The sequence below is a fragment of the Pieris napi genome, chromosome 16 (assembly GCF_905475465.1).
Source record: "Pieris napi chromosome 16, ilPieNapi1.2, whole genome shotgun sequence".
Taxonomy (NCBI): Eukaryota; Metazoa; Arthropoda; class Insecta; order Lepidoptera; family Pieridae; genus Pieris; species Pieris napi.
In genome coordinates this window covers 6,029,016-6,041,220 of record NC_062249.1, presented here as the reverse complement: position 1 = coordinate 6,041,220, position 12,205 = coordinate 6,029,016, and the positions used below count along the sequence as shown (strand labels likewise).

The 12,205-nt window shown below is 33.3% G+C and overlaps 1 protein-coding gene across 5 annotated transcripts in view; it reads right to left on the bottom strand.

The window, feature by feature from the left end:
* Positions 1-9: 9 nt before the first annotated feature.
* LOC125057540 (rho GTPase-activating protein 190) overlaps positions 10-12,205 on the bottom strand; it is a 36,915-nt gene continuing 24,719 nt past the window's right edge. For 4 of the 5 annotated variants that reach the window (XM_047661296.1, XM_047661295.1, XM_047661294.1 and 1 more), the window contains 14 exons: positions 11,449-11,558; positions 11,091-11,186; positions 10,670-10,768; positions 10,302-10,392; positions 9,462-9,573; positions 8,841-8,953; positions 7,906-8,027; positions 7,239-7,346; positions 6,893-6,967; positions 6,176-6,311; positions 5,441-5,572; positions 3,846-3,984; positions 2,881-3,088; positions 10-2,707 (listed from right to left, as the gene is read on the bottom strand). In XM_047661296.1, the coding sequence (XP_047517252.1) occupies positions 2,890-3,088; positions 3,846-3,984; positions 5,441-5,572; positions 6,176-6,311; positions 6,893-6,967; positions 7,239-7,346; positions 7,906-8,027; positions 8,841-8,953; positions 9,462-9,573; positions 10,302-10,392; positions 10,670-10,768; positions 11,091-11,186; positions 11,449-11,558 (1,532 nt within the window). In that variant the 3' untranslated portion in view covers positions 10-2,707; positions 2,881-2,889. The remainder of the gene's footprint in view (positions 2,708-2,880; positions 3,089-3,845; positions 3,985-5,440; positions 5,573-6,175; positions 6,312-6,892; positions 6,968-7,238; positions 7,347-7,905; positions 8,028-8,840; positions 8,954-9,461; positions 9,574-10,301; positions 10,393-10,669; positions 10,769-11,090; positions 11,187-11,448; positions 11,559-12,205) is intronic. The other variant, XM_047661297.1, reaches the window with a different exon arrangement.

Below are 12,205 nucleotides of genomic sequence, written 5' to 3'. Positions count from 1 at the left end.
AAAACCAAGTTAATTACATAGATGGTTATTTATTATAAAATATGACACATTCTTTTGAACTGTGTGAACAGTTGATTGAAACGCACATAGCAAAATGGTTTTCCGGCTCAGCTTACAAGTCACAAATGATTAAAAAATTATCAGCCTCAACAAAACATTTAAATAAAATATTAGCAATTCATTTTCAAAAATAACTTCATTAAAATGTAAAAAGTTGTTTAAAATATTCAGTAACCAGTTAAGCATGAGCCGGCGAAGCGTACATTGATTCTACTATAGAACATTCGAGAACCTACAAAGAATTTTGGACGTAAACAAACATCGCTAAAACCTCAATGGCACATTAAGCCTTGCGCTGATAAAAAATAAATAAAAAATATTTCATCAATTAACAAAAACATGGCTCTTACGTTGCTCTTACGCCAAAGATTTCAAAATATCTTCACTTTTATTGTGAATAGATTTAGTCAACTCCAGCGGAAGAGCACCGTTTCGATCAAAAAATAAATAAATTACGCAAAAAAATAAATGAATGTACAATATTTACATCGCATATTTATATAGGATAGCTTAAGAAAATGGGATTATTTTTTGAGATCCAAGAAGCGAAATTTGAACTTCAAACAATAGTAGGCTATATGTCTTTCCGATTCATAGTAAAATATAAAAAAATCCCTCACATCGTTTCCCCCTATTGGACATGATATATGCGTCCCTTTCGCACACACGTTTTACAATACACAAAAGCGAACGTGCGACAAGGACCGATAATATATTACGATAATTATTAAAAACTTATATGAATATGCCTTAACTTAGCTTAATGGAGACATCTATATAATATCTTAATGATAGTTACATTGATTTGTTTAGAGATTATATTTTATAATATATAAAAAATAAAAGCGTTAAAAGATAGCTACTCAAATATAATTTAAAATAAAAAAATAGAACTCCAATTCATTGCACGAGCTAATTCGTATAAAAAAAGTAATTCATCCACAAAGGTTTTAAAGACTACAAAACTGAATCTTCTTTAGATTATGTTTCAAGATAATTTTCTTCACATTAACTGCCATTCAATAGGTATTGCAAATGACGGAATTTTAAAAATTTAGAATTGCAATTTTACATATCAGGATAGAATTTGAGTTTCCTTCACTATCAAAGTTTTTTAAAGTCAAGTGGTAAATAATTGATGCGTGCTATTTGCAATACCTCACATACAAACAGCTGAAAAAAAAAACAGCTATAACAGTTGCCATGAACTAATCTCAACATATTCAGTCTACAAAAATACCTTAGGCCATGTTTAAAATAAAATAAGTTTCAATCAATATAAATTTTGATTCTCTTTGGTGAACGTTGCCTTTTGAGGCCACCATAAAAAAATAAAAGCATAATTTTTGACTCGTAAAGGTTTGAGCTAGCAACTCTAATACTATATTACAGGTTACTGTGATGTAAATTGTGATAAAGGGTCAAATTACTTACTAACAATGCCGATTAGATTTATAATTAATTCCCTTATTAAATAGGGCAAGATTTAACAAAATGTGGCAAAATTGTAAGGAACCATAGTAAAATTTTTCAATCAGGCAAACCCATAAATATTTGAGTATGTTCACTAAAATTAGAAAAAAATAAATAAAATTTATTTAAATAATATACAAAAGATGCAAAAGCAACGAATATCGATCAGACCATTTCGTGATTATATACTAGATCATATAAACTACTACTTTTGCCGTATGTATAAAAACTAAAGGTAACGTATACGCGTATACCTTCCGTTTGTTACGTACACGAACTCGGTAATAACGCCTGTAGGAAAAGTCGTCATATAAATATGAGAAATTTTCAATACAAACTCGTACTTCGAGACAATAATTTAATTATACCTAAACCTGTTCTCTAAAGAGACAGACAATCACTCATTACACTTAATTTGTCTCAAAGCACGGCTCCTTTCCTATATTTAACTCACGGATAACAATCAATCGATAGCCAACGCAACGTAAACTTATATTGTAAGATCTGTTAGTTAAATATAGGAACCTTATATTATTTCGACTGAACGGAATGTGCTTAAGTGATGTTACGTCGATTACACGAATAAATACGATACAAAAATCCCATTAAATACATATTTTGTGCAATTCTTAATACAAATGCTTTAAAATACTGTAACCAGTCCGTTCTCATATAAAACGTTTCGTTAAAAAAGCGCTGACATCAACAAGCCGCCTACAAAGCCGATATCACAGCATAACTATTACATAATTATGAGAAATACCCGAAAAATTGTCATAAGTCATCCGCGATTTTAAAACGCGTTGTTTAACAAGTTAAAACTTTCCAGTATTAATAACATATTTTTGTGAAACAATACTGGTTAAATGATTATCTATTTTAGAACAAAAATCAGCTACAAATTATTAGAAGAAAAGATAACACTTATATCGTTGTAACAAAATCTATACCATTCCCGTGTTATACAATAGTTATACCGTGTAATGATATGAGACTTGTAAAAAATATCGCGTACACAAATATTACTAGGCTAGCATGGAACGATATAAAACTGTCCACTGAACCCACGTGTTTCAAACGACTTTTACGCTTATAACGCACGGGTAATGTCGAAAGTCACGTGACGATGACGTCACACGTCGTCCATCACAAATGCAACCTGCATTGTGGGTTCCTGGAAATGTTTTATATATTTTTTATTGCATTATAAAAGTTAATATACATAAGTATAGGAATTTAAGTTGGATAATTCCTAAAAAGAACCAAAATTTAAATAAATTTAAGAATTATCGCGTTTTCTTTCGATGCACCTTTATTCTTGTTCGATATTAATAAAGATGTACTCACACACGTTCCTCAGACCATAACAAAGGCCTCTTGCCCCCTGAAGAGGAAGGGGTGCTGATCAATCATAGTCTGAACAATGTCTTCGAGGTAAGGCCGGGTCATCTCGAACCGGCCCATGTCACTGAACTGAACCGGAAGAAGGGTCGGCCACCAGCATATCGCCAAGTTCTTGCTGTCCATTGAGTTGAGCTTCGAGTTATCTGCCACTCTGGAATATTAAAATATTATTTACTCTAGATGCAGGATTATACATTCATATTGGACTTTTTTGTCTTATAATAATAACGGCTGCACGTACGAAAAAACAAGACACATGTTCCGCCTGAGCCGAGAGTGCAAGCGAGAGCGCGGAACAAGCGATAGAGACGCACGATTGGCCTAAGCGTTTGGTTTGTGACGCATGTATCTCTCTATCGGCCGATGCGTCCGAGTAAAAGAGAGACAGCGGCAGCACAAAACCTATACGTGAACTGTTTTGTCAACTGTTTATAAAGTGAAGTGAAAAGCTAATATGAATTCGATTGTTTATTACAATAGCAATTTCAGCAAAAAGGGTAATTTATTCTTGCCTTTTAAGATTTGATTAGCGTTATAATCTCATGTATTTGTTCTTTCATTATAAAATATAAAGTATATGTATAGTGTACAAAAGAATGATAATTTAGTGATAATAATTCGATTCATAAAAGTGTGCAATTTTTCATCAATGTTTTGTAATGTCGTTATCACGTAACATAATTGTCCGTAAGTAGACTTTAAACAACCAAATTTAAAAAAAATATAAATAAAACAATTTTTTTTAAACAAGTAAAATTACAAACTAAAAGTAAAATTAAAAACACAAACCTTTTTTAAACTTTTTTAAACGAAAGTTAAAATAACAATGAAATCACGGATAGAGTTAAATGCTAACAAACGCTATTTCAATATTTTGTTTATATAAAGTTGAAAGTTAAAAAACATACCTGGCAAAGTGATTTAGCAGATAATCCAAAGTGGCCCTGGCTGGCGCAGTAAGTGCCGAGTTGAGTAGCGCCCGCAAAGCCAACAAACGCCAACTGCGGTCCTTTAGTTCTACCCCACCCGCGATACAACCTCGCATAGCTGAAATTGAAACATTAAATAGTAGATAGTTAAATCTATCTATACAGTCAAACCTGGGTAATTGAGAACTGGATAAGTGAAAAAACTCTACAAGTGAGAGTAATAACCGGGAACCGTCATTTTAAGCTCCCAAAATCTCTATAAGCGAGAAACAGAAACCTCTGTAAGAGATAGTCGTTTTTCCCTCATGCACCTCCGTAAGTGAGACTGCTACTTATCTTTGCCTCTATAAGCGACAGTCGGGCTTTATTTATTTATTTATATTATGTACTTTAAATGCGTTGGAGACGGTCCTCATCCGTACTTTGAAAACGCGGCGCGGCGGTTGTTGATCAAGCAATATTCGACAAAATTTATCAGTTAGAGATAAACATTCAAAATACAAAAACAGAAACCCAAACGAAATTCACGGTTTTTTTAAGTGTAAATTAGTTCTAAATAAAATATATATGAACATAATATGTTGTGCACATTATGCACATAATTTTATCATATTACATATTTACTACATTCGTACTTGCTCCTCCTTACCTCTATAAGAGAGAAACGCTATCCATGTACCTGCATTAGCGAGAAACTCGGGTTAGTGAGAAACCTTCATAAGCGAGAATGAGATTGTGCTCCCTTGAACTCGCTTATCCAGGTTTGACTGTATATATATATAGTCAAGACTTAGCGCAAGGTAGACTCTAAATTCATTTTAAGTTTAGGGCTTGACATACTCAATGAGGTATTTTAACAAATTTAACCCTTTATACAGGATAGATAAATAATATTGAACAGGCTTTTTACTAAAATTGTAGCCATATCATCATCATTCAAGACACGTAAGAGACACATTTAAGGCCTTAAATGTCCAATTTATATTTAAGGCACCAAAGAAATTAAATATTGTATGAGGCATGACTTGAAACGACCCTATTCATTCAAATAAAATAATTATAATTGTATTCCCTGAAATGAAGTTCTCTTTCGTCTTTTTCTATCAAATTGTGTTCTCACTGTGATGAAAAGAGACTACTTTAGTCAAAATGATGCAATGAGACTGTTTTTTTTATAAATAAGAAGGTTTAATTATAATTGGTGATCATTCTTCTCCTCACGAAACTACCTTTTGGAAGGGGCAACTAGAATCATCTTTATATATATTTTTTTTTTACGTTCAAAAGTGCCATTTTAGATGGTCTAATTGAAATAAACGATTTGACTTTGACTTTGAAGCGAATATTTGACTAAATTATAAATATATGTACTAATAAAAGAGGAAATTAATATAAAAAGGTTCTTTTACAAATTAGTTTAGTTCTTAAATCTAAGACTTTCTTATTAACGAAAATTGTTAGCTGCCTTGTGAATATTTAATCGTTGTAATTAATAATGACATACAATTGATATGAAACATGCCAATTTTGGTTTTCCTAGTTATAAACATAAAATTATAGAAAAACTTTCTTACCAGCAATATCCTCTAACTGCGCCATACTAGCTTCGTCTAAAAGAGGCGGCAGTTTCTTAGAGAAGAAGTCTTTGAGAGCCGTAGCGACCGCATTCACCGGAATGTCTAGAGCATCTAAATCTAAGTTCGGATCTGAAAATTTACATTACTTGCTTTAGTTCAAAAGTTTGAGACCACTAAGGGCTAAGCAAAATTGTCTAATATTTGGGAAATCAATTAAATCATCAGTCACGCAATTATAGATTTTAGAGTTAACTTATTTTAAACTATACAAAAAATATGTTTATTACAGATTATGATACAGGTATCACTTATTACACGACATTAAATTAGAATCGGTAGACATCCCCCACTCATCGGCAAAGAAGACAGAGTGTAGGCCGAGAAAAAAAGCGGGCGTAAAAAACTCTAGGTACTCTTTTAAAGTAGCAAATCATCAAACAACACTTATTTTAAATCAAATATCGAAAAATAATTAGAAGTAGCCTGTCTAGCACTAGTCCCAGGCCCTTTAATAAACTAAATAATTGTTAACTTTAAAGTAAGTCTTTTTACACATATTTTCTTGAATGCATTTCTTAAATTTATTAAAAGGCAGAGATAAAAGAGCCTCTGAGATTTTATTGAAGAAAAGTAATTTTTCCCAAAAAATAATTACTAAATTTAAATAGTCTAGTACTAGGTAGTAACGGATTGAATTATTAATCTATACATATTATTTATTAAAAAGCATACCCTCTCGGAATTTATTGAACAGCATATCTACGTGTGCGCGATTTCCAGGAACTCGATATAATCCTTCGGACGCGAGACCTTCTCTCTCTATGAACTGCACGCATTTCTCTACAAAGAGAGGTACGCCGTGTGGACCCTGAAAAACATTTCTTTATATACTAGCTGACCCGGCAATCGTTGTTTTGCCATGTATATTATTTCTAGGATTTTTTTTTAGTTCAATGAGGGGTGAAAATTAAGGGTTGTATGTATTTTTGTAAACAAAAAAATTGTCTAAATAATTATCCATTTTGGCGTGGACACCCCTTATCACTTAGGGGTTTGAAAGATCGATAGTAGCTGATTCTCAGACTTACAGAATGTGCATAAAATTTAATTTTTTTAAAAATTTCATAAGAATCGGTCGAGCCGTTTCGGAGTAGTATGGGAACGAACATTGTGACACGAGAATTTTATATATTAGATTTTGTTGTGTAGTATCCAGTAACTTGTAAGTTATCTCGGTATATTAAGGCCCATATTCTAGAATATCGATTAAACTTAGATCTAGTTTTAAGAGCTTTCAAACATTTCTGAAGATTTACATATTTGACAGCGCTCAATACGTGACGTTTGTGTATGAAATAAAAAAAAGATAGAAAAAAAATAGATAGATAGATTTAAAAATACCAATTTTTTTTCTTTAAACTGGATTATTATAGAAAAAAAATCACTCACTTGTGGACCCCAATTTAGTGCGGACACCGTACTGGCTGCTTGCGCTGCATTCTTTTTATCCTTCTTTGATAGCTCCTATATACAATAAGTATGTATTTATATGTAATTATTAAGAGTATACATAACTCATAAATGTATCAGTCAACTTAAAGAAAAACTTCGAGAAAAAAAATATTTTTTAAATTTGAAAATTATTATAATAACTTGACACCGTTTATTTTAATATTATTGTCGTCATAAAGCGCAGTTAAAAGGCAAGTCTTACTGATTTGTTAAGAAAATTATTTTTGACATTGACTTAAAATTATTAAAATATTTTTGACATTTTGTTAGTTAAAAAGTCCACCTTATGTCTCCTATCATGTTTGTTGAAGGCTGTTGGCCTCCTTCGTGAGTCCGCCGCACTTGACGATGAGTTATCTTGCGCAGACGACGGATATTCACCGGCTAATATCTATACAAAAATCATTTAAATAAAGCCTGAATAAATTTAATTTCCATACAAATAAGGGGAATGAAGATATGCTAGATTTTTTTTTCTAATAAATTATATTACAAAGCATCATGAAAAGTTCAGGATGTCTATTTATTTATAGGTCTATTATGAAAAGTGAGCAGTGTTGGCCTAGTGGCTTCAGCAAGCGACTCTCATCCCTGAGGTCGTAGGTTCGATTCCCGGCTGTGCACCAATGCACTTTCCTTCTATGTGCGCATTTAACATTTGCTCGAACGGTGAAGGAAAACATAGTGAGGAAACCGACATGTCTTAAAAAGTCGACGGCGTGTGTCAGGCACTGGAGGCTGATCACCTACTTGCCTATTTGATTGAAAAATGATGATGAAACAGATTCAGAAATCTGAGGCCCAGACCGAAAGAGGTTGTAGCGCCACTGATTATTTTTATTATTATTATTATGAAATTGTTAGGCACCTGGTACTTAGAATCTAGTTTTAAGCCTTGTCATAACTATATATGGTTTGGGTATAAATGTTTTAATATGAATAATAATTACCGTTTTATTGGTAAAGGGAATCTTAAAGATTACCTTATGCGTTGGCTCATGGTGCGGGGGTGGAGGCAAAGGTCGAGGCCTTCGAGACTCACCGTCAGAACTACCCTCACTCGACTCACTCGCTGGAAAAATCAATATAAATTTACATTTCAAAGTAATTAATAATATCAATGTGAATCATCGACTAAAATGTTTAACTTATATTTTTACGTAATATTTACCACTCATTTTGGTGGTTAAGTTTATTTACCTTTATATAATACTAGCGGCCCGTCCCGGCTTCGCACGGGTGGTCATTTATTTTTAATCATTTTTTGTAGATATTGATATGTTCTTTAATATTGTGGAACATTCTTTTATTCTATCAACAATAGTTTTAGCAGCGCATGCGATGAAAGATATTTTGTAGTTTAGAAGGGATCCCAATTTTTTGCAATTAAAATAGCCTATATTAATCAGTGATAATGTAGCATTCAAATGGTGAAATGATTTTTAAAATCGGTCCAGTACTTTTTGAGCCAATTCGTTATAAACATATTTACATACAAATCTTTCCTCTTTATAATATTAGTATAGATAAATATGATTTTCAAGACTTCATATAAGCGTTTTTCAAAATACACGCATACAAACCAATTTTTTTTAAAGAACAAGGTGCAAACGGGCCTGAGGCACCTGATGTTAAGTAATATCGCCGCTCATGGACATTCTCAATATTCAAGAGCTCGCGCGTGCCTTGACGGCCTTTGAAGAATTCTTCATTTCTTAAAGCACCCTAAGTCTTATTGGTTCAGAAATACTACAATAAACCGCTGGTTCCACACTGGTGGTGCGCAGCAAAAACTGCCTTAAAAACGCTCAGTTGTGAAACGATGAACGTTGAGGTGATAGGGGTGATGAAACAATAAACAAAAATAATAACGTGTTAGACCTACCTTTATCCTCTTGCGTTCTCGCACGATAGCCGGTGGGAAGTTCTGGCGGTCCCACGAACATACCTAACTTTGGTACACGAGGACTTTGAACCGCTACTAAATTGCCTAGAGACCTAAAATTTATAATAACGTCGGTTATAAATGATTAATATCAAAAAGGAATGTATATTTTCAAATTAAATTTAAGTTTTTTTTTTTTAATTTATACGATCCGTATAAGAAAGATGATTCTATAGAAAGCTTAAAAGCGTTAGTAAAAAATTAAAAACCAAATACCATGCCTCCTGCTGATAGAGGACAAGTCTTTGTGTTTTTTTTAATTTATGTTATTACTATTAATTACTTAAGATGTCATGTGGAACATGGTGTAATGTTTGCAGCTCCTTACAAACGTTGCGTAAAAAAATGGCGATTAAAAAAAGTGGCGGAGAGTTTATTGCCAGTTCTTCTCTTCCGTTCTACGCCCTTGATTTGAGAACAGGCAGTAAATGTAAAATTAGAAGCATTAATATGTATTTTTTATTGACGTTCATAAGTGTACACTGTGTTACCTATATGATTAAATGATTTTTAACTTGTGAATTTTGGATTAAGAAGAAAGTGAATAAGGTAAATAATTACCGTTTCTTATAGTGGCGAGGTGCATGGTGTGCGTTGTGACGTCTACGTGCATGTACGCGTGCAGCCCCACCCGATGCCTCGCTTGATCCCGAACTGTCTGTTTCTGAAAATGCTGGAAAGAAAGCAAAACAAATAGATTATATTTAATACCTCAACACGAGTAAGATAATGATAAAGACGTAACGTAAAGTTTTATTTTACAAATATAAGTTATTGCATTATATACTGCATAAAATCATTTAAATCAACTAGTATAGAGACAATTAATTGTATCTTTTTTACTAAGACCTAGACAAAAGTATTTACGTGTGTACCACACAGACTACTATAATGTGTTAATGCATTATGTATGCATATAACAATTTTATTATCATACTAGCTGACCCGGCAAACGTCGTGTTGCCATGAATAATATTTCTAGGAAACACTTTTAGTTCAATAAAAATAACTATAATACAAAATAGGGGTTGATCGTAGAGGGGTGACAATTAAGGGTTATATGTATTTTTGTATGTTGTATCATAAATAAATAAAAACAATAAGTTTTGTCTAAAAAATAAAAATAAAAATAAAGTGTTATGGGTGGACAACCCTTATCACTTAGGGGTATGAAAAATAGATAGTAGCCGATTCTCAGACCTACTGAATATGCATATAAAATTTGATAAAAATCGGTCAAGCCGTTTCGGAGAAGCATGGTAACTAACATTGTGACACGAGAATTTTATATATAAGATTAAGGATAAATTATAGATTTTCAGAATTACTTGCCTATAAAATTTATACATTTAATCTGCGCCTGCTTTTTCATATTTTGAAATGTAATACAAAAGAACTTACATGGTTGATGCATAGGAACCTTTTCGTGTCTTCTGTGCCTCCTTAACCGGGTCATAGATGGAGCTTCCATATATTCATTGGTTTCTTTTATCTGTAATTAATAAAGATGATATATCTTTACTTTACATTCTGTTATTATTAACTGTAATACAATGAAAAATCATGTAAGCTGTGTATGAAAAACGTAGATACATTTCTGTCTCAACATTCTATGAAGCCCGTATTGTTAACGCAAAAAACGACCGCCTAAACTGAGCCTAAAGCCATGTTAAAAAGTAAAGACGGCCGTTATTAACAACCGTAAATGACGGCCGTTAGTTAACGGCACCGCTTTTCTAGGCTAAGCTTTAGACAGTAAAAATGTCTACCTGTGCATATTGAGCATCAAGTTCAGTCTCGGAGCTGACACCTGACGGGTGATGGTGATGCGCTGATTGTTGACCGTGAGACCATCCTGATCTCTGAGACTAGAGAAATACACATTTCACAAAACCACAGACAGAAAACAAAATTTAAAAAAATGTATGGCAGTATTAAAGTGCTGGAACAATTACAAGAGATTTATTGAAGCTAATATAAAGTCAGGTGCATGAACTAAAAACTTTACATTTTTTAACTGAACTTCCAAGATATTAGTGAAGTTCATACTAACTAGAGTAGACTGTATAATTATCAGAAATAAAATCTTATTTCAACATTAAATTTTATTTTCTTTTGGAGGAGTTCCTCGCAGAGTAAAGCGTGATGAAGTGAATAATATATTTCAAAATTTTATGTTAAGTTACTCACCTTTCTACTCTCTCTAACTGGTGCAGGGCCGATTGTAATGTGCTGCAACGCGTCACTAACCATTGTGTAGTTGTTCATATCTAATTTACCCGGTTGCTGAAATTATTAATAAATAAATCGAACTTGTAGAACATCTAAACTTTCAACTTTATAAAATAATGAAAAAATAACTCGCGTATTATAAACATACATATTTTTATGTCTTTTTGGCCAATTACAACAGCTAAGGTTTAAACATTAATAATCAATGCTTAATACCTGGACTTCAGAATTACCACACAGCAAGATTACATTCCAGCCATCTTCAGAAGGTTAAACGAAATTAATTAATATTTTAATCACACAAGTGTTTTGATACCTTTAAAGTTTGTGAATGTCTGGGTCTATGCGGCGGTGGGTGTGGTCGCGCCCTTCCCGTAGTAAATGCACGCGGCCCGTAACCAGCTGGCTGCCATAAACCTCCTCCATCTATGAAAATTAAATTACCTCACACATTTTTGCATGTAATTGTGCAATTAATAACTATGAAAATAATAGAATATACGCTGGGAACGGTATAGCGCTTCTTATGTTCTAGAGTTTCGGTACCACGCACTACTAAGAGCGCGCCATCACGATGCGGTAACGGTGCGGTGCGGTGCCGCACCGCCGTTACTGTAGGGTGCCACACGGACGCTGCGGTGTGGCAATATATTTTACACCTCCCCGCCTCGTCTCGCAGGTCACAAGTCCGGCGCGCTTGCGGTGCGACGCCGCGCGGCGTCCCGCGTCACCGCACCATTACCGCATCGTGTGGCCGCGGTCTTAGATTTCGTATTTGGATTTCTAAGGATTTGTGACGAAGCTTATAAATTTAAAGAACAATTGTTGAAGATATTTTCAGTAACGGATCAATGGTCTAAACTCGCACGCGTTAACGTGTTTGCTTAAAGGTTGTTCATTAATCATGTAATTATTAAGTAAAGCTTCTTTAGTTGAATCTTGGTTAAGTTAAAGAAAAATCCCTTAACTAGTCAAAGTGGCTTGAATTTTTGAATACTATCTGTAGATAATATTATGGTATGTATGAATTCACCGAACCTTTAATTGATGAATGGACCATCCATAATACGATT